The 19635-nt window shown below is 40.8% G+C and overlaps 1 protein-coding gene across 10 annotated transcripts in view; it reads right to left on the reverse strand.

Annotated features, from left to right (window-relative positions):
• Ethr (ecdysis triggering hormone receptor) overlaps positions 1-19635 on the reverse strand; it is a 91300-nt gene that overhangs the window by 33603 nt on the left and 38062 nt on the right. For 8 of the 10 annotated variants that reach the window (XR_013079836.1, XR_013079835.1, XM_076766724.1 and 5 more), the window contains exons 3-4: positions 6995-7107; positions 6600-6762 (exon numbers count right to left, since the gene is read on the reverse strand). Coding sequence is in view for 8 of the 10 variants with exons in the window: in XM_076766724.1 (XP_076622839.1) it covers positions 6600-6762; positions 6995-7107 (276 nt within the window). In the remaining 2 variants the exon portion in view is untranslated. Of the gene's footprint in view, positions 1-6599; positions 6763-6994; positions 7108-9045; positions 10492-11421; positions 11844-19635 lie in introns of those variants that run through there. The other 2 variants (XM_076766721.1, XM_076766722.1) reach the window with 2 other exon arrangements.

Here is a 19635-nt window from a genome sequence, read left to right on the forward strand (position 1 = left end):
TAAATACAGTCACACGAAAACACGATCTTTCAAAGGGACAAAAATTATATTCTGTTTGAAATATTTTGTAAAAATGAAAGACCAGTTTACTGACACGAAAGGTGTCAGGAGAACGTTCGAATTCTGTTTAAACGTCCTCCAGGATTTTTTGAACAGTCTTGGTTTTCCTTCTGTAACTTGGAGAAGATTTGGACGTGGATCGCGAGTTAAACAAGGTCGAGGACCAGTGTTCTAGGGTTAACGATCATCGACGTATCGCTTTACGGCACTTCAAAGGCCATGAAATCGAAGTAGAGTTTCGCGCGGTGTCGGTTGGCGCGAGCCGCCATTGCGGATCGTTCCGACGCCTCGCGAAAGTCACCGAAACACGAAACGGGAGCAAGAACACGAACGATTAAACTGAAATTTTACGACCTCGATAATCGCGGTTGTACGCGACGCAACGCCGATGTTTAACGATGCTTTAATTGGAGTTCATCAGAGGCTGTGAGAGCGAAACGGAATTATCACGACAAACCGTCCTTCAATGGACGCCGTCCAGCTGACATTAGCGACACCCTGCGAGCGAATTAAAAAGTTTCGGATCGTAAACAAACACATGACAACCATTTCCACGAATCAAACATGAAAATTACTCGTCCAAGATATTTTCGAATAAATTTTCTATTCTATTTATTTCTATATTATATATTATATACAGGGTGTTCAGCCACCTCTGGGAAAAATTTTAACGAGAGATTCTAGAGGCCAAAATAACACAGATACAATAAAGAGTTTTCAATAAATAATAAAGTTCCCTGCGTCTGTCCATTACTCGCTATATTTACTTTTGATACTTCCTGGGTTTCTTAGAATTACTTAGAATTACTTCCTCTGTCGTGAACTATATTTTTTTATTCTCTAGGGACACCGGTTCAACGAAAAGGAGCTTCTTTCGTTCCGAAGTCATTTCTTCGACCACTTTTCAACGTCTCCAGTAGATTAACGACACGGAGCAAGATGGCTGACTCTGATACAAAAGTTTCACCCTCCGAAGTAAACATTCGTGAGAATTTTCGAGAAAACGAACGTCTGGACATACGGTACTCTTTGTTCGTGGTACCACATCGCCCTTAAACCGGGACTGATCATTCTTTCACCCCCGCAATACATAGTTTTCGATGTCGAGGAGGCACGCCAAGAACGCGGGAGAAATATTCCACGGACGAGGGTGAGGACACATCAACTTGAAGCGAACCGTACGCGGTCCTCGTAAAGCCCAGACGCCTAAATGCTATTCCCATCACCCATCCCCCCGATCTTGGCCCCCGACCCTCGATAACCGCATCCCCGTATACGACGCGGACCCTTCGCGATGCTCGTCGTTCGCTGCATGATCCCGTCACCCTCCTTCTTGCATTCGTTCAGTCGTTCCACGGCTTTCTGACGACGGGTAACGAGAAAGTGCCTACCGTCGACGCTTTGTCGTCGAAAAAAAAATAGAAAAAAGAAGAGAGAAGAGTATAATACCGTGTTACGGACCGTTTGACGCGGGGCGACCCTGCTCGCACGAAAAACGCGCGACTCTCTCGAATCTGTCACCAAATACATTAACGACGGACCCTCGAATAATTTAAACAAAGGTAATATTATTGCAACGATCGATCGCCGTGGAATGTTCAAGGACCTACGAATTGCATTAACCACGTTTGCATCGTTTACGTTTACCAGGGAAACTTTAGTAACGGATTAATAAATTTTGTAAAAAAAAATTTCCAAGTGCTTGATTTTATTTTTATTCACTCTCGTTGCAGGGGTAAATAAATTTCTTGTTACGTATGTCGAACGTTTCGTTCCTCAAATTTTTCTTGCCACTTGCGTGCATTATGAAATCGCCCTGCTACTTATCTAACCTTTGAAATGGGGGTCACTTCCGTCGCGATGCAGCAGCCCGTTAATTAATACAATTCGGAGAATAGAGCAGCCCGTTAATTAATACAATTCGGAGAATAGTGCACACGGTGATTTCTAACGTACTTTTGAATCCTCCCCACACAGATTTTTTGGTATATAAACCCTGTGATTTCATTACTCGCGGGATCATAATCGTACCGTCACGTCTCTTGTCACGCGTATACGATTTGATAGTCAGTTGTATCTTGCGAGATCGGGCTACCGTACCCTTTAGTATCAAACCATATAGAATCCGTGAACCGGCATAAATTCTATTGCGGCCTTTATTTCCAACTGACATACCCCCGCATCGCCAGTGCGTCAACACCGTGCAAGGTCATTTTAGGTAAATATAATCATTCTTTGATCGCGACATAAGATACACGAAACAATTGTATTTTATTTGTTGATTTAAGAATATATCTATTTTTATTATCAAATCAGAGTTACCCAACTTCTTTAACCCACAATTATATAAAGCGATTATTATTAGTTAAACGTTCCCATAATAATATAACCTTACCGCTCGGGTTATATTATATTTAATAATTCACAGTTACGAGTTCAATTAACACATCCCCAAATCCAAATACAACCCTCCATCCCAGAGGCTCCCTGATTTCGCATCAGGTTCGTCCTCGCTATCAACTATCCTAGCGGCTCCCCGATTTCGCATCGGGTTCGTCCGTGTACCTAACTAACAAATTGATACCATATTCCATACTCTCTCCCGCACTCGCAGGCCACGCGCGCTGCACGGCCCTGGCTCGTAACATTCTGTTTAGTAAAATTTATAGAAAGAGACGTTGTTCGGAAATTTGACGCTTTGAGGGGAATTTAAAAATTGATAAAAATAATTTGAACGCAGTCGGTACGTTTACATCGAAAATTGCAGTGAATATTGTAACGGCGATTCAGTTGGTACGCGATAAAATTAAGTGTCTTTCGATGCAGAACGGAAGTCCAAGAGTAAATTACGGGGAACAGCGAGGGCGGCTCTGGACAATGGGATTTTCGAGGCTTTCGCGGCTGGTATTGTTTATTTTGCGGCACATCTGAAGTTTAATGAATTAAAGTGAACCGAGAGGAGGGGGAATGGAACGAGGAAGGCAACGAGAGGAAGAAGGAGATTGCAGAAAAACCGTGAGTGGTATATTTGTCAAACACTTCGTGCTCGTTGGAGGGGGACTGAGATGTTAAAAAAAGAAAACTGAGATTGCAAGAATAGGTAAAAGTAGTGAGAAAGGCTAGACAGTGGCGCGATAAATCGCTCGAAAATCTTTCCAACGCGAAGCAGAACAATTTCAAAGAATATGAGGAGGACGATGGAAATAAATTCTGAATGATGTATCGAATGGGATTTTTCACAACGCGGAGAAACTGTACACAATTTACACGCAGTGGGACGAAATTTCCTTCGAAATTTTTGAATTTAATTGTTAATAACTTTTTAACAAAGCCTCAGTCAAGAAATTTATATTCTTGATTTTCGTCTTATTTTGACCTGTAGAATCTCCCATTAAAATTTTTCCCAGGGGTGGCCGAACACCCTGTATTTTTCTTTTTATTTTATTTATCTTTTCGGATTTGAATCTGGGATATTTCCTTATTTTCGACGTTTACACAACGCATACGTACCGATAAGAAAAGCACCGTCTTTTTTCCGTAACTTAATCCTGAATGCGCGATGAACGTTCCTGTTCCTGTCGTTATAACTTTCATCGAAAGTGGTGTTACTCGCTGGGGAGGGAATCTCACGGTGAGTAAGTAGATCATGAAGTTTTCATAAGATAAAGACTGCGCTGGATTGGCTCTGAACGCTCCTCGTGCGTTCGCTTCGACTGCAAATCTCCTTAAGACCCTCGACACTCCCCAGAGAAACGTTCTCGACTCAACGGTTTGTCCATCATCGGGAAAAATATTTCTCACCGCGTCAAATTTCTACTATCGCGGTGTCGGGACTGCTCGAAGTCCCGTCGTTTAAATCTTGGCGCCGTAGTTTACTTTACACTGTCAAAATGGCCGCCGCGCCGCCAGAGATTACGTTTTAATTGAGATTAAGTTTAGACACCTGCACTTGGCTGCACCACGTGTCTCGTGAATTACATATACTCTGTCCTCTCGCGTTTAGCGTAATGAAAACGTTAAATATTAAGCAGAATAAAATATTAATCAGATTTTTAATTATTTTCGAGCTTTTAATTTTTCTATTCCCTGATATTTTCGTTCCAACGGTTGCGGCAGAAGCCTTTTCGTTTAACCCTCCTGTTTATCGCCGATTCGATAACCTTCTGAGAATGCCACGTGCAATCTTGTCCGAGACATCGGTGTTGCGCAACGTATTAGAAATTGCCATTTTGCATATCGACGCAACCCTGCGTTGTCAGAAACTATTAGAGTAGAAAAGTAGAACACATTCCAGCGTTAAGAATATTGCGCGTGATGCAACGTTTTCGCGCGCATCTCGAAACTGGCCAAACCCACGGGCCTCAATAAACAATGAACACCGTCATTTTTCCAACGGGACCGCAAAAGATAATCCGACGGTGGTTCTTTTATTTTAACGTAACACGACAAGTCCAATCCCTCCGCGATGGCTCGTGAAACACTATCGAATGGAAATATGGCGACCACGACACTTATTGGAAAATCCTATATTTCGATGGGTTCGCGAATGGAACGTGAAATGCAATTTCGTAGCCCGCGCGAAAAAGAGCTCTCCGACGATATATTAATACCGTGACGGCCGTGTTTCGATAGACGGTTTAAAATTGACAGGAAACAAAGATGGGTAAAGCGCGCGATATTTTCAGGACCGTAATATAATGCGGAAATGTGTCCCATTGGGTTTAATGAATTTCACGAAACCTTCGTACTCGGATCACGTTAGCCCCTGGATGCTTTAAAACTTTCAATATTATGCCGCGCCAGCCAGCCATAACGCAGACTGAAATTCTACCGTCGAGTAGAATCAGCGACGCCTCTCCGCCCCCGTAATTAATTTTGACTTACGGGTAGAATTCGACTTAAAACCTTGCTCCTTCGCGCTTTTCGCGTGATCACGCGTGTTGATAAATTCACGAACCAACCCCGTTGAACCTCACAGTCCTGGTCGGGGATTAAATTTTTCCTTATTTTTATTCATAACAACAACGTGCTATCTTATGGCCTAACTTCCGCTTACTACTGTGCGGTATACGCGGTCGCTCGCAGAGAACATTTATAGCGGAAGAGCAACCACCAGGGACAATTTCCTTACAGTTGGAATCGTAAACAAGAGTTCAAAGGCAGCTTTCTTGCAGCATTTCGCTCTTCTTGGGGATTAATTGCAACTGTATAAAGTTCTGCTCGCGAGATGACGGTTTTTTTGACGATATTTACTCTAGCGATTTCTATAGTCGTTGTATCGTCGCGATAGTGCTACCAATAGATCGGCGAGGATCTCCCGATGAAAACGAGTACAAACACGACATGGTTCCGACAACTTTTAATTTTTCAAAAAAGAAAATTTTCGAAAACGACTCGAGTAGTGTATAAATGAAAGTTGACGGAATGATACCGTGTTTGGGCTCATATTAATCGGAGAAATCTTGCCGACCCATTGATAACAATATTACGAAGATATAATGAAAGTTCCAATAGTTGGGTGTATTTTATTTATAATGCATAATGCAATTAAGAAAGGGACCAACGACGTTTGTTTTTATTCTATAACTTTTGGCGTGTCACGCGAGTCTCGTATTTTCATTCGAACTGTAAAACGCTTTCGAACGGTTACATTTTCTTGGACAACGTCCAGCCAGTCGATGCTAAACGTTCCGACTCTTCGATTGAAATTAAAGATAGCGTAAATACGCTTTTCCATTATCATTAATAAAAATAGTGATAAAAAGTTTATCGAAATCGAATAAAAAGGTTTGCCAGTAAATCGATAGATATCTGCTTTACAGCGAATGTTTTTTAGTCGAAGAGCAGTATATTGCATTATTGCGCGTACAACTTGTTTCCAGAAAAAAGAATCGATCTCGAAAAACGGGAATGGATCCGTTGCTTGTTTCTTTGATTGCCGCACATCCGATATTGGCAACGGTTAGCAAATGAAAAAGCACGCCGGCTGTTGAAGCGTCGGCGTTACGACAAACATTCAATATCCGTACCGTTAAACTGCCAACTATTGATAAACTTTTCAATAACAACGCGATCCGATGAAATAACTTTAGCATGCGTTGCTGGTCAATTTGTACGAATCGAATGAACGACCAGCGTTCGAAATCATCGCTAAACAAACGAGTATTCGTACTCCTCGAATGGCTGCTTTAGACGTTTGATACTTTTCAAGTTAAATATTACGGTTATGTGTAATCTCTCTCTGGGATAATCGTCGTTGATATAAAATTAAAAATATATCACGTGGATCAAATAAAGTATTAACACGTTCACTGTCCGTGACTCGTACACGGGTCATACGCACCACGCTATTGGATACGCCACTGAGAGACTGGACAGTGAACGCGTCGAAGATATCGACTACATTTTTGGATTCTATTCTTCTTTTCTAGGATGATACGATCATCGTTGATGTAAAATTCGAAATCTAATGATCGAATATCGATAAGATCCCCATGATATTTATGATGAATGAACTGTACGTTGCATGGTCGACTTACACATATGTTCACCGAGTGGCCACACTTGCGGCCCATAGTTGACCTCGACGAGGACGGTGGGTGTGCATATCAGAAGAACGCAGAGGTCAGCGAAGCTCAAGTTCACCAGGAAGATGTTCGTGCTGTTTCGCATGTCCTTGCCACGGAACACGACTAACGGTACCTGAGGACGTAAAAAGTCTCGCTTATTCGAGAAACGAAACCGATCTCTTGCAGAGAAAACCACGAATAAACCACAAAACGCAATTTTAAAAAGTACATTGACAACTTGGTACCGTGTTTTAACGAGTAAATTTTTGAGAAACTTTTTTTTTATTTTATATATTTATTTTCAGATTCAAATAATAAACGATGCTAGCTCTAAGTCGTAATTGATTCTGAAATTAATTACTCACCATAAGATTCCCAATTATGCCGAGGATCATCACTATTATACAGAGAACCATGGACGTAGTGCGAATGTAAGCAGGTAACATGTAGTCCGCAGTTGCATTATCAGACTCAATCGCTGAAACAATAATATTACCATTTAATTAGATAAATTTCAACATTTTCGTATTATTAAATTTCTATGTTTCAATATTTCAGCACGATTGTAATTTCAACGGCTAATTTTAACAGAGAGCCTTCGCTGGATTCATAACTCCTACAATTTTTAATATTTTTCCATGAAAAAAATTGTGCATGCTGAAAGAGGAAATATTACCCCTCGTTAAAAATAATTAAAAAGAAAAAAGTCGTTGAAAGATTGCAGTCTCGAAATATTAATCAAACCCTTTTAAGGGGTGGAAATAATTATTTTACGTTTAAAATTACGTTTACCAAACGTGTAATTAGCAGAGAGTATATTGTTACGGAGCCTGGAAAGAAATCCAATAAAGAAAAACTGATTCTTGGCGGGTCGGGGCGAAAAAATGACAACGTCGAGGGGTTGAAGAAACCGAATCATCCCCACTGTTCGCGTTTCCTCGTCTGAAGTGACCCGACGCGGCTCGGAACGATCGACAGCTGCGGAATTAAAACTCGCTGACCGAGCTTCAAAGCGATGCCGTAGGTGTATCAATGTGCCAGTCAATTATGCAAAGCTAAAAACTTTTATGGGTCGCTCTGAGCCACATCGATTACTATTATGGTCGATGTCAAGGATTTTATTGAAATCGAAACGCACTGTGGTCCACCTACAATCGGGAGGGGGGCTCGTGTCAATCTTTCGTTGGTTTCTGTCACTTCCAACGTGTACGAGCCGAACAAACGAATCTTTATCACCGAAACTATCAATCGTACCTAGTTTCCATCGATCGAAAAATTCATTTTTACGGGGATAAATTTTTCTGTTGGAAATGTCAACAGTGCGGGCCATTAATTTATTTTAAAAGACTGCTCGAGGCAGGAGGCATATTTTTATACATTTTCAAAAATTTTGTATCATCTTGGAAAATAAATATAACGATTTGAAGTTCGACATCTTACGACCCTCTATTAAAAGAACAAAATTATATTCAAACGACTTTGATGTTTTCCATTTTGAGCTAAACGCTACGATCTTTCATATTTTGGAAAATGTATCTTTAAATCCCAAGTTCCAATGTTGGCGTTCGAAATGGGGTAAAGCATTATGAAAGTATGATCGATGGGTCAAAGTAACCCCGTTGCTCTTATCACAGACTGGCACAAGAAAATTATGATAAATCGTGCGATGGAATGTTGTTTGTTTACACGTCACGTGGTACCGGAGGAACATGCTGTTAATCTGCAGTATATTAAGCGTACAGCAACATGCCAACAACCAAGATAAACCGCACGAGAAAGGCTTCTGTGCAGAAGATAAAAATACAACCCGTAATTCTGAGCATACTCGTTCAAGTTCACCGTTTCGAACACCAAAATTAGAATATACAATCTACTGGAATAACGAAGTAGATGAATTTATGGTGTGGCGCCATATTTGTTTGCTTTGATCAAATAATTTACTCGAGAACAAACTGGACAGAGGAAATCGATATTTGTTAATATACAATACAGAGCCTTTTGCATTTCTATATAAAATAAAATAAAATTCAAATATAAAGTTCACCCTCTTGTCTTTCAACTCCCGGATTTTCGCCAAATAAAAATGCGAGAACTAGACAAATTAAATTAATTTTGAGCCTCTAGCATTTCTATATAAAATAAAATAAAATTCAAATATAAAATCCACCCTCTTGTCTTTCAACCCCCGGATTTTCGCCAAATAAAAATGCGAGAACTAGACAAATTAAATTAATTTTGAGCCTCTTGCATTTCTATATAAAATAAAAAAAAATTCAAATATAAAATCCACCCTCTTGTCTTTCAAACCCCGGATTTTCGCCAAATAAAAATGCAAGGACCAGGCAAATTAAATTAATTTTGAGCCGTTTGCATTTCAAAGTAAAATAATATAAAATTAACGTGGGTATCAACTTACCGGACAGCTCGTCGCGACTATCGTTTCCAGCGACAGTCGCGTAGTAGGAAGAATTAAATTCGAACGGTACGCTGGACACCGTGGACAACATTTTCGTCCCCCTTTGGATGGAACGGAACGTTTCGATCGCTTTTTATCCTGTCGCGTCCGTCGTCGCGATTCCTCCCCGTTACCGTCGACCATCCATCTCGCGACCGGGACCAGCGTTCGTAATATTTAAGGGTAGGAATAACGTAGCGCGTAAATTTCACCACACGATTACGCCTCGAACGCTCTCGCGTTACATATTTATGGACGTCACGGGTTACCGATGTCGCGAGCCCTGACGTCACGCACGGCCACGCACAAACACACAGACACCACGCACGGCGAGGAACTTTTTACGTTGGTAGCTTGACGTTCGACTCGACGCGGACACGCGGCGAAACGTCTCGAGCGACGGTGAATCGGCGGGTCCGTCGCTCGCGATGAAAATCCATCGGGAATCGTGAAAGGAAGGTTGGTGCCTTTGAACGATCGTCGGTTACGGTTTCCTTTGACTTCGAGACCGCCGCGGTATCCAGTGACATTATAAACTGCTTCTTCGTGACTCTGGTTCGCTCCTTCGAGAGAGGGGGGGATGAGACTTCCGAGAGGGTTGGTTGTACTCGAACCGGTAATCAATCGTGCCACCCACGGAACACGGCCCTGGCACTCGTCAATCTTTTTTCGAACAGCCAATTCGAACTTAATCAATTTAGACCCCCGTGTCGCCTCCGGGGGACGAGAACGATTTTTATTCGATATATACTGTCTCTTACAAACGAATTCTCCCTTTGTCGATGTTTGTTATTCCTACGATTTACACGCTCGTTAGCGGCTCGCTGGAAAAGATAAATTCGGGAATAAAGATCGAGCCTACGAGCGGCGCTTTCTTTCGGACACGCCGGTTAAAAATAGCAACGATTCCACGGGTTTCGCGACGTTTCTTGTTCCATCGGGGCGAGATAAATATTTTTACCCCCCTTCGACTCCCTTTGTACCGCCCGTCCTGTCTGTCATCCTGTAAAAACCGTATGTGGGTCGCGCCGGGCACCTCAAGTATGTATTTACCTTGGCACGATCGGTTAACACCAATTAACTCTAGCGCTATCGAAATCTATCCGAAACCTAATTCCGCTTCGTTGCAGTCGATCGTGCGTGTCAACGAGATATGAATTGCGCTCGTGAAACGACCTGCCCCAACGACGTCAGCCTCACCAATTTTCGCTGCTAGAAATAAACTGGTGACTCCTATTCCCAACTAGGGCTAAGACTGTTCGAACTGTTCGTTATTAAACGAAACTCGAGTACCGTTGCCTAAACGTTTCGACATTGTTATTCGAAAAAGTACACACACTCGTATTCGTATATTATAATTTTTTCGTACATTGAAACATTTAAGGATTTGTATTTTAATTAGTTAATTGTATATTCTTTATTTCATATCTCATTGCTAGTTTACTGATCATTAAAAAAAAAAAAAACAACTTTGTAAATAGAAGTGACACGGTAGTGTAGAGAACTGTACCAATTCTTGTCCGATTACCAAAGTGCAGCATCATTCGGCCGCGTGCAGTAGAGGATGGGTGACCGCTCCGGAAAACACACCCACATCACTCTAGTATTACTGTTTGTAATTACTAATGTACACTGTTTTAATATTTATAGTATACCTCTCTATCGATTTTGAAATTAGGCATTACTTGAATATATTATAATGAACAAAAAAAAGAACTAATTCGTACATAGAAGTAACACATACAGTGTTATTAAAAGTAACATTTGGTAAAAATAAATGGAGAGTTATTATAGCGTACGAATACAAGTGGGATTTATCTTCTACGTAACAAAGCCGGGAACTGCCCCGGAGTCTTCGTTATAATCTTAATTAAAATTGCGAAAGAAAAGACTATTCATCATCACGATATGCAAATTCAGGGGAAACTCTTAAATATCGTAACTATATAATCAGTTTCTGCTACGGTAGGAAGCATTATGGGTGCGCGATAATGAGAAATTAATTGCGAATATTGACGGAAACAATGAAAATTTAACCGATTCCGAAGGTTCGTATTGTTCGATTATTTATTGAGCGACAGCCGACGGTACTGTGTTTTCGAACTCGTCGAACGACACGAAATAGAATCGAAACCGTTATTCCTCGTTAATTATCTCGTGATAATTAAACTTCTCGCGATAACCCGTGGGTGTACCTTTCTCGAGAATTACTCTCGGACCCAGACGAAATTATTTTCCGGAAAAGAACCTCTCGCGATTATGCATAAAATTCGTTGCTATTCTTCGTCCCGTCTTAAAAAAAAACCCCATCTATTGCGTATGTTTTACTTCAATTACCCTCGATGTTTATCGATGTTCCAACTCTCCAGGTTACGAGCGGTACACCAAACACGATCTATCGACTTCTCTTTCATTCCCTCCTCCTCCACCCACGGGTAAAGGTAAAGTAAACGTGGAAATTTTGCACCAGCCTTTTCATTCACTTTTCCGTCCGCATTGTTCCCCCGACAATCGAGTTTTTGAATCGCGACAAAGAGAAACCCGCGCGTCGTATCGTAACATAACCTGTACGCGTCTGTCAAACGAGAGAAGGTTCAACGATCGCATCGGTGATCGACGACGACGCTGTTCGCGCGAACAAACGCGGCGTGAACGTTCGTCGGTGTCGGTCAAGTCTCGGGAATTACTATGGTCGCGATAAACACGTGACGGGAACGAGTTCGAGGCGACCGGGTTTCCCGAGGAACGACGACCATAGCGAGCAAATAGTACCGGTGAACTGAATGAATATCGCTGGTCGGCCCGCCACGATTCTCGAACGCTGCGCATGCGCGCAATTCTTTTTCTTCCTTCGATCCCTTCGCACGCGCGCTCCGATAACAACGTCGATTTCGTTTTCGTTGCCAAGTTAATTGTACCCCGAAATATCCTGTATGCTCTCGTAATTGAAAAACCCAATTTTCAGTCTATTTTTCTTTCCCTATCGAATTCGGAAACGAATTCGACTTTCTTTTAAACGCAACCGTAACGAATAAAATATGTTTCGTAAAGTATCGCCAATTTGTATTCCGCTTATAGTCGAACCGCTTAAAAGCATCGAATGCGGAATATCCTGTAACCGCCTGTATTAGCATTTTATATTTATCGACCGAGCAACTAACGGAATACTCGATTCCATTTCGATATATTTTAATTTGGATAAAGGATTGCCGCGTATAAATTTCTATCGCGATGGGTGGCGGGAGCGTGGAGGAGGGATACAGAAGTTTTAGAAACTTTGATTGATAGGATTCGAGGATCGGAGAAATTTCTAGCGTATCTTCGTCGCGGAGAGAAATCGGCTTTATTTTAGTCGCTTTAGAGTTCCATAGAGGGTGGTTGAAAGGTTGAGATTGGAAAAGGAATTTAATATACGGTGTTTATGTATATTGACGAGGCGCGGGGAACGATTGAAAAAGTTTTGTTGGATTATATCGAAATGGCGGAAAAGATTGAACGTTGAAAGTTTTACTCTAGCCGCCCCGATAGATCACCGTAAGTACGATCGAGAAAAGGGGGTGGCAGCGGAAAGATTTTGTTTCAAATTCCATTTACTCTTTGTCCCCCCAAACAATAACTCTCATACGTATGGAGGGAACATTTTTCTCCGGGTTCCTTTATGTTTGTTGATTGACTTTTCAGAACAACTGGAACGGTCCAAGATTTCGCCAACAATTTTTAGGATAAAATTTCACAGGACAAAGGGGCTCAGAAAATACAGAAAAATTTTAATGGCGGATTCCAGAGGTCAAAATAAGACGAAAATCAAGAATACCAATTTGTCGATGGAGGCTTTGTTAGAAATTTATTAACGTTTAAAGTTCCACAAGTACTGAATTTTTTTTCTCGAAAATGCGCAGGATTTCGGGGGTATGTCTAATAACCAAAAATGATTGTAATTGACCCCCGCAGCCGAAAGTAATTTTTCCAGAACGATTTATTATTTTTAATTCGTTTAAAAGTTCAAACGACGTTCTAGCGATTTTTTTCTGAGGTCCTCTTTAAAATGCAAGAAAGACGAGCCTTACAGCCTCGCTTCGACAGAAGGGGTCACGCGTTAAATGGAACTTCGTATTAGGAATCCAAGCACATTCTATTTGGCTCTCACAGTCCACTCCATTCGTGCAATCGAGGGACGATCGTTCGATTTTACCATTTTGAGCGACTTTCGCGAGTTTAGTTCGCCAGGTTATATTCCTAAATTTTATCGACCATCCTTTAACCGTAAATTGCACGATATTATATCAATTCTCGCGGGATCTTTATCGTTTCGACGAACAAATTGCCTGCTACATTATTATTCCAAAGTGCACTTTTTACCGGGGAACATTTATCAATTCAAAATGTACGCCATATATTTCCACATAGACCCCCTTGCTTCGTTCTCCATTCGTCACGAAATTAATATTAAACATCTTAACTCAATATCGAGGCCTGGAATAAAAAACATTGACACGACGCGAGAAAAGAAGTCTAATATAACGAGCATTTTCATTCCTTACAATAAAATAATCGAAGATAGATAACTCTGCTTTTGAATTTTTCAATTTGCTCGAAACCTCAATATTTCGTACGAATATCGAGTTATGCGATTCGATCGTAGGACTTTGACTATAATGGAACCCATTCATTGTCCACGAACATCCAGAGTAATCTGACTTTGTCGAGGGAACCAGAGGGATCTTAAGAGGTCGACCTCCCCTCGTCCCGACCAATTTAAAGTCGTTCAACTAATAAGACCCTCTAATTCCGAGTTTTAACGCAATTACGATCATAATAAAAATTCATTCTCTCTCGGAACTCGTTAAGCAAAGAAGATCCCAAAACTTTTTTGTTTCCGTAAAATTTCATCTATATTCAAGTTCGATGTTTTACAAATAAATTACAGATACTTTCTCGTTTGTTGACCAATAGTACGTTTAATCTAATTTTATGGATTTTTGTAAAACGCTTCGGGAACGAAAGGGTTCTGGGGATAATCGAACGTCGAGGAAAACGAGGATCCCTTCGATCTAAGCGCCGTTTCCTCGAACAGCCGTTTTCTTTCCCCAGCTGTTTCGCTCTCTTTGAAGAGAGAACCGCCACTTAATGAAACACCATGCGCGGAAAGTCGAGGCGCCGCGAAACGCTGGAAAATACACGACGTCGTCACGCGTGGCGTGAAATTAAATTCCCCGGCACGCGACGAGCATTCGCTCGGAACTTTACAAGGCGAGTTCGACGCTCGTTGGGCAGGAAGATTCGTCGGTAACAATGTCGTTAAACCAGCCTCGCGAGGGTACGAACAACCATTCGACACACAACAATTTATTCGTAACATATATTCCTCTTTAATTATTGAAAAATACTTCTATCCACCTCTTTCTAATCCAATTTGGTCCCTAAATTTTTCGACGAAATTAAAATATTTCAAATCGTTCTGAAAAAAATATTGTTAGCTGTGGGGGACAATTACAATCATTTTTGGTGAATACATATACCTCCGAAATCTTAACCAGTTTCGAGAAAAAAATTCAAGTAGGTAGACAAATTTTTCGACGAAATTGAAAAGTTTCAAATCGTTATGAAAAAATTATTTTTAGTTAGAGAGGTCAATTACAGTCATTTTTGGTGAATAGACATACCCCCGAAATCCTACCCACATTCTAGAAAAAAATTCGAGAAGGTGTAAAATTTTTCGACGAAATTAAAATATTTCAAATCGTTCTGAAAAAAATATTGTTAGCTGTGGGGGTCAATTGCAAGCATTTTTGGTGAATAGACATACCCCCGAAATCCTACCCACTTTCGAGAAAAAAATTCGAGAAGGTGTGAAATTTTTCGACGAAATTAAAATATTTCAAATCGTTCTGAAAAAAATATTGTTAGCTGTGGGGGTCAATTGCAAGCATTTTTGGTGAATAGACATACCCCCGAAATCCTACCCACTTTCCAGAAAAAAATTCGAGAAGGTGTGAAATTTTTCGACGAAATTAAAATATTTCAAATCGTTCTGAAAAAAATATTGTTAGCTGTGGGGGTCAATTGCAAGCATTTTTGGTGAATAGACATACCCCCGAAATCCTACCCACTTTCGAGAAAAAAATTCGAGAAGGTGTGAAATTTTTCGACGAAATTAAAATATTTCAAATCGTTCTGAAAAAAATACTGTTAGCTGTGGGGGTCAATTACAATCATTTTTGGTGAATAGACATACCCCCGAAATCCTACCCACTTTCTAGAAAAAAATTCGAGAAGGTGTGAAATTTTTCGACGAAATTAAAATATTTCAAATCGTTCTGAAAAAAATATTGTTAGCTGTGGGGGTCAATTACAATCATTTTTGGTGAATAGACATACCCTCGAAATCCTACCCACTTTCGAGAAAAAAATTCAAGAAGGTGTGAAATTTTTCGACGAAATTAAAATATTTCAAATCGTTCTGAAAAAAATATTGTTAGCTGTGGGGGTCAATTACAATCATTTTTGGTGAATAGACATACCCCCGAAATCCTACCCACATTCTAGAAAAAAATTCGAGAAGGTGTGAAATTTTTCGACGAAATTAAAATATTTCAAATCGTTCTGAAAAAAATATTGTTAGCTGTGGGGGTCAATTGCAAGAATTTTTGGTGAGTAGACATACCCCCGAAATCCTACCCACTTTCGAGAAAAAAATTCGAGAAGGTGTGAAATTTTTCGACGAAATTAAAATATTTCAAATCGTTCTGAAAAAATTATTTCCAGCTGCAGGGGTCAATTACAATCATTTTTGGTGAATAGACATACCCCCGAAATCCTACCCACTTTCGAGAAAAAAATTCGAGAAGGTGTGAAATTTTTCGACGAAATTAAAATATTTCAAATCATTCTGAAAAAAATATTGTTAGCTGTGGGGGTCAATTGCAAGCATTTTTCGTCATTAGACATACCCTCGAAATCCTACCCACTTTCGAGAAAAAAATTCAAGAAGGTGTGAAATTTTTCGACGAAATTAAAATATTTCAAATCGTTCTGAAAAAAATATTGTTAGCTGTGGGGGTCAATTACAATCATTTTTGGTGAATAGACATACCCCCGAAATCCTATCCGCTTTCTAGAAAAAAATTCAGTACGGACGGAACTTTAATTGTTAATAACTTTTTAACGAAGCCTCAATCAAGAAATTGGTATTCTTGATTTTCGTCTTATTTTGGCCTCTAGAATCCCCCATTAAAATTTTGACCGATCACCCTGTATAAGAACGCAAGAGGGTGCAGAGAACCGCGTGTATCAACGAGTTCGCGTAACTCGAGGTCTCTGCGTTCGCCCGTAAATTGCATATCGCGCATCGAGGTTCCTTTGATGCTCGACGGTGCTGTGGTAGCTCGTTATATTAATTCATCTTCCTCGGTTCGTTTGCTCGGGATTTCTCGTCGATAATCCGCATTCATCGGGCACGTACGGCGAAACCGACGCCTCCGGGATTCGTTTGCACCGCGACTCCCGAATATAAATGACTCTGTCAACAAGTCGCGTAAGTATGAATGCAGGGGGGCCAATGTCGTCGAAAGTGCTGTGTGCTCCAAGATTTATGCCACCGTGGAACACGGGGCGACACTTGGCACGGATTCTCCTGGACGATAATTCCCATCCCGACTTCCGGCGTCCATCATTATCAAGCATCATTTTACCCTGGCGGCGGTGCTTCCTTTCGTATCGATTTCTATCTATCTCCCGTAACGAACCGTCAATTTGCATCCTATTACCCGCCATTACGTTGAAAGACTCTTTCAGCGACTCTGTCTTACGCTGAGTGTCGTTTAAAACTCTATTTACTCGCGAAACGTGCTGTTAAACAATTAACCGACCCCCTTGGATTTATCCGTAAAGTAAACACCGTAATTGTATACAAAGTGAACTGTAGTAATTTGTGAAATCCATATTCGAGAATCTCGCTAGAAATTAAATTTATTCGCTGTTTGGGACTTTCCCAGAGAATAGTCAGTTGAGCGTAGCCCTCTGCTGGCTAACTCGATTATATTTCTACATTTTCCATAACGTTGAAAGAAAAGTCGAAGAAAAATTGTATTTCAGATCGAGACCAAGCACTAGCCGCGATAATAGGTCAACGATACATTTCTTGGAACCATGAAATATACTATTGATTAAATTCATTAAAAATCGGACGTTGTGCAACGAATAAACAATCTGGTCTTTGAATATCGAGATATTCTTGGCCCAGAACCGTACAGTGCGCTTATCGTTTAGCTCTAGATTCTGGTTTACGACTTTTCAACCGAAACGAATAACGCTAAAGTAAACCACGCGTCAGCCTCGTTAAAGACTCGACATCTTTTACGTATAACGAATTTATCAAACCGTTTCTACGATTAGACGTTGTGCAATGAATTAACAATTCGCCCCTTTGAGTATCGAGATATTCTTGGCAAGGCACCCCGGACCGTTTTTCGTTTTAGCTCTAGACTCTGGTTTACGACTTTTCAATTGAAACAAATAACGATAAAATAAACCATGCGTCGACACTCGATCGTCGCGATAGTCTGTGCTGGAATCTTCAAAGATTCAACAGCTAGCCGGGGATCGGGGGACTCCCCGATGGAATCAAACGATGTTTTAGAGATTGCATCATGCTACCCTATTAAATAACGCTACGCTATTAAATAGTTGGAGTTTTGCTCGTTAACCTTCCACGAAACGTTTCAATTTAGTTTTATTTCTAACAAGGTGCTTAGTAATTAATCGTTCACTATTCAGGTTATTTGCATCTTTTTACAATTTTGTATTTTATATTCATAGAAGAAACAAAGTAATATTTTGGTATGAAATTTGAATAATTTCTACTATTTTTGCCCAATTTGCCCAATTTTACGTTACAAACATTCGAATATCTTTGACCCCTCTCTTACCCGACGAAAAGATTCAAAGATGGCGCTGGCGTCGAGTCCCGAGTCGCGCGGGACAGTTCGAACGCTTCGAATCGGAAAACGATCAGGGAGAACGGTTTATCACAGAATAAACTATCAAGATCCGACACGTACGCGTAATAACTGTCGAGGATTATGCAAACTTCGCTCGAAGTCCAGGCTGTAGACTTTGGGAGCGGATTGGTCGCCGGAGACGTCGACGCCGCGAGAAAATTGTTTGTCGATACGTCGCGGTGGCAAATTGTTGCTAACTGGGTCATGAAACTAGGGGGGAGGGAGAGACGGTGCCCGAGAATCCCGGGAGAAATTTGGAAGTGGAAGAACACACGATCGAAATCGCGATGGCGCTTCCGGGTCCCGTATCAATCACCGAATAAGAAAGCAATTACGCGAACGGAAATGTCGTGGCGAAGCCCCGGGAGACCTATACATATACGACCGACGACAAAAAAGATACAGCGTCGTATTTTCAAATTTAATTATATATTTCGAGAACCTCTGTTCGTCGTAAAATATTTCGCCGTTGAAATTTTTTATTCTCGTTCATACGAATGGGCGGAGAGACGTTTATCTTTTATTCTGTGGTCGACATTTTTATCTAGACAAGAATTTTGCCCATCTCTGATTCCAACCATCTGGACCGTACGAATATAAATTTGTTCTCATCCATAAAGATGACGTTGCTCTGCTTTTTCTTCACGCTGAATACGTCGGGTCGCAAACCCCAAACGACCCTCTTTACGTTGGCTGTTTGACGATTTCCACGCATTCCTCCGTCGTGAAACGTTTTTTTGTAACGGACTTTTGGTAATAATAATAATGTTAATGAATTATTTTTCTTCTTTGTCGTACGTTTTATGATTTTGCAATAAATCGTACGCTTTCTTCTATTTACAATTCCGATTGTTTGTCCCTGCATCGATATACATCGAGAACGAGTCTAGGATCGTTCTTGTAATGTTATGGGAGTCCAGTATCGCCATTATCGTATCCTAAAGGATCCAGGCTCCTTTTGGTGGGGTCCCAGACGATCTCGGATCGCTTTCATCGGTATCGATTGTTCCGCGAAATTGGAAATTTGCACGTAGATGGAACGAAACGAGTGGGAAGTCAAGAACTCCATTTTAAGGGAGTACGCAGTCGATCAATCTTACGATTGCCACTTCACTGAATTCTGAATAATATCGAGGACTGCGTTTCTCTGTACTGGATAGCGTCTATCGAGGATCTTCGTCTCCGCGAACTCGCGTTTTATCACTTTACGGTAGTTCTAACGTGCCCGAGGTACGTTCAAAGTGGAACGGCAACTAATAATCGTTGAGTTATGTATGAAACGAAACTTAACGAAGAAGCATATACGTTTCACTTAACGATTCTACCCTGCGTGCGGGACATTTTCCGAAAACAAAGTTTCGTTGCAACTTCAGACGGTACCAAAGTAGAAACTTACATCACAGACGAGGTATACGAGTAGATCATTCACTCAATGTATGTATTCGGCCCATTTTTCTGCGGCTCTAGAGCCCCCTTGCCATTTTCGTGACACTCGCAACATTACCAACAGATTTAGAAATGAATTTCAATACCTTTGCCATAGTCAACTCGC

The sequence above is a fragment of the Colletes latitarsis genome, chromosome 6 (genome assembly GCF_051014445.1).
Source record: "Colletes latitarsis isolate SP2378_abdomen chromosome 6, iyColLati1, whole genome shotgun sequence".
NCBI lineage: Eukaryota > Metazoa > Arthropoda > Insecta > Hymenoptera > Colletidae > Colletes > Colletes latitarsis.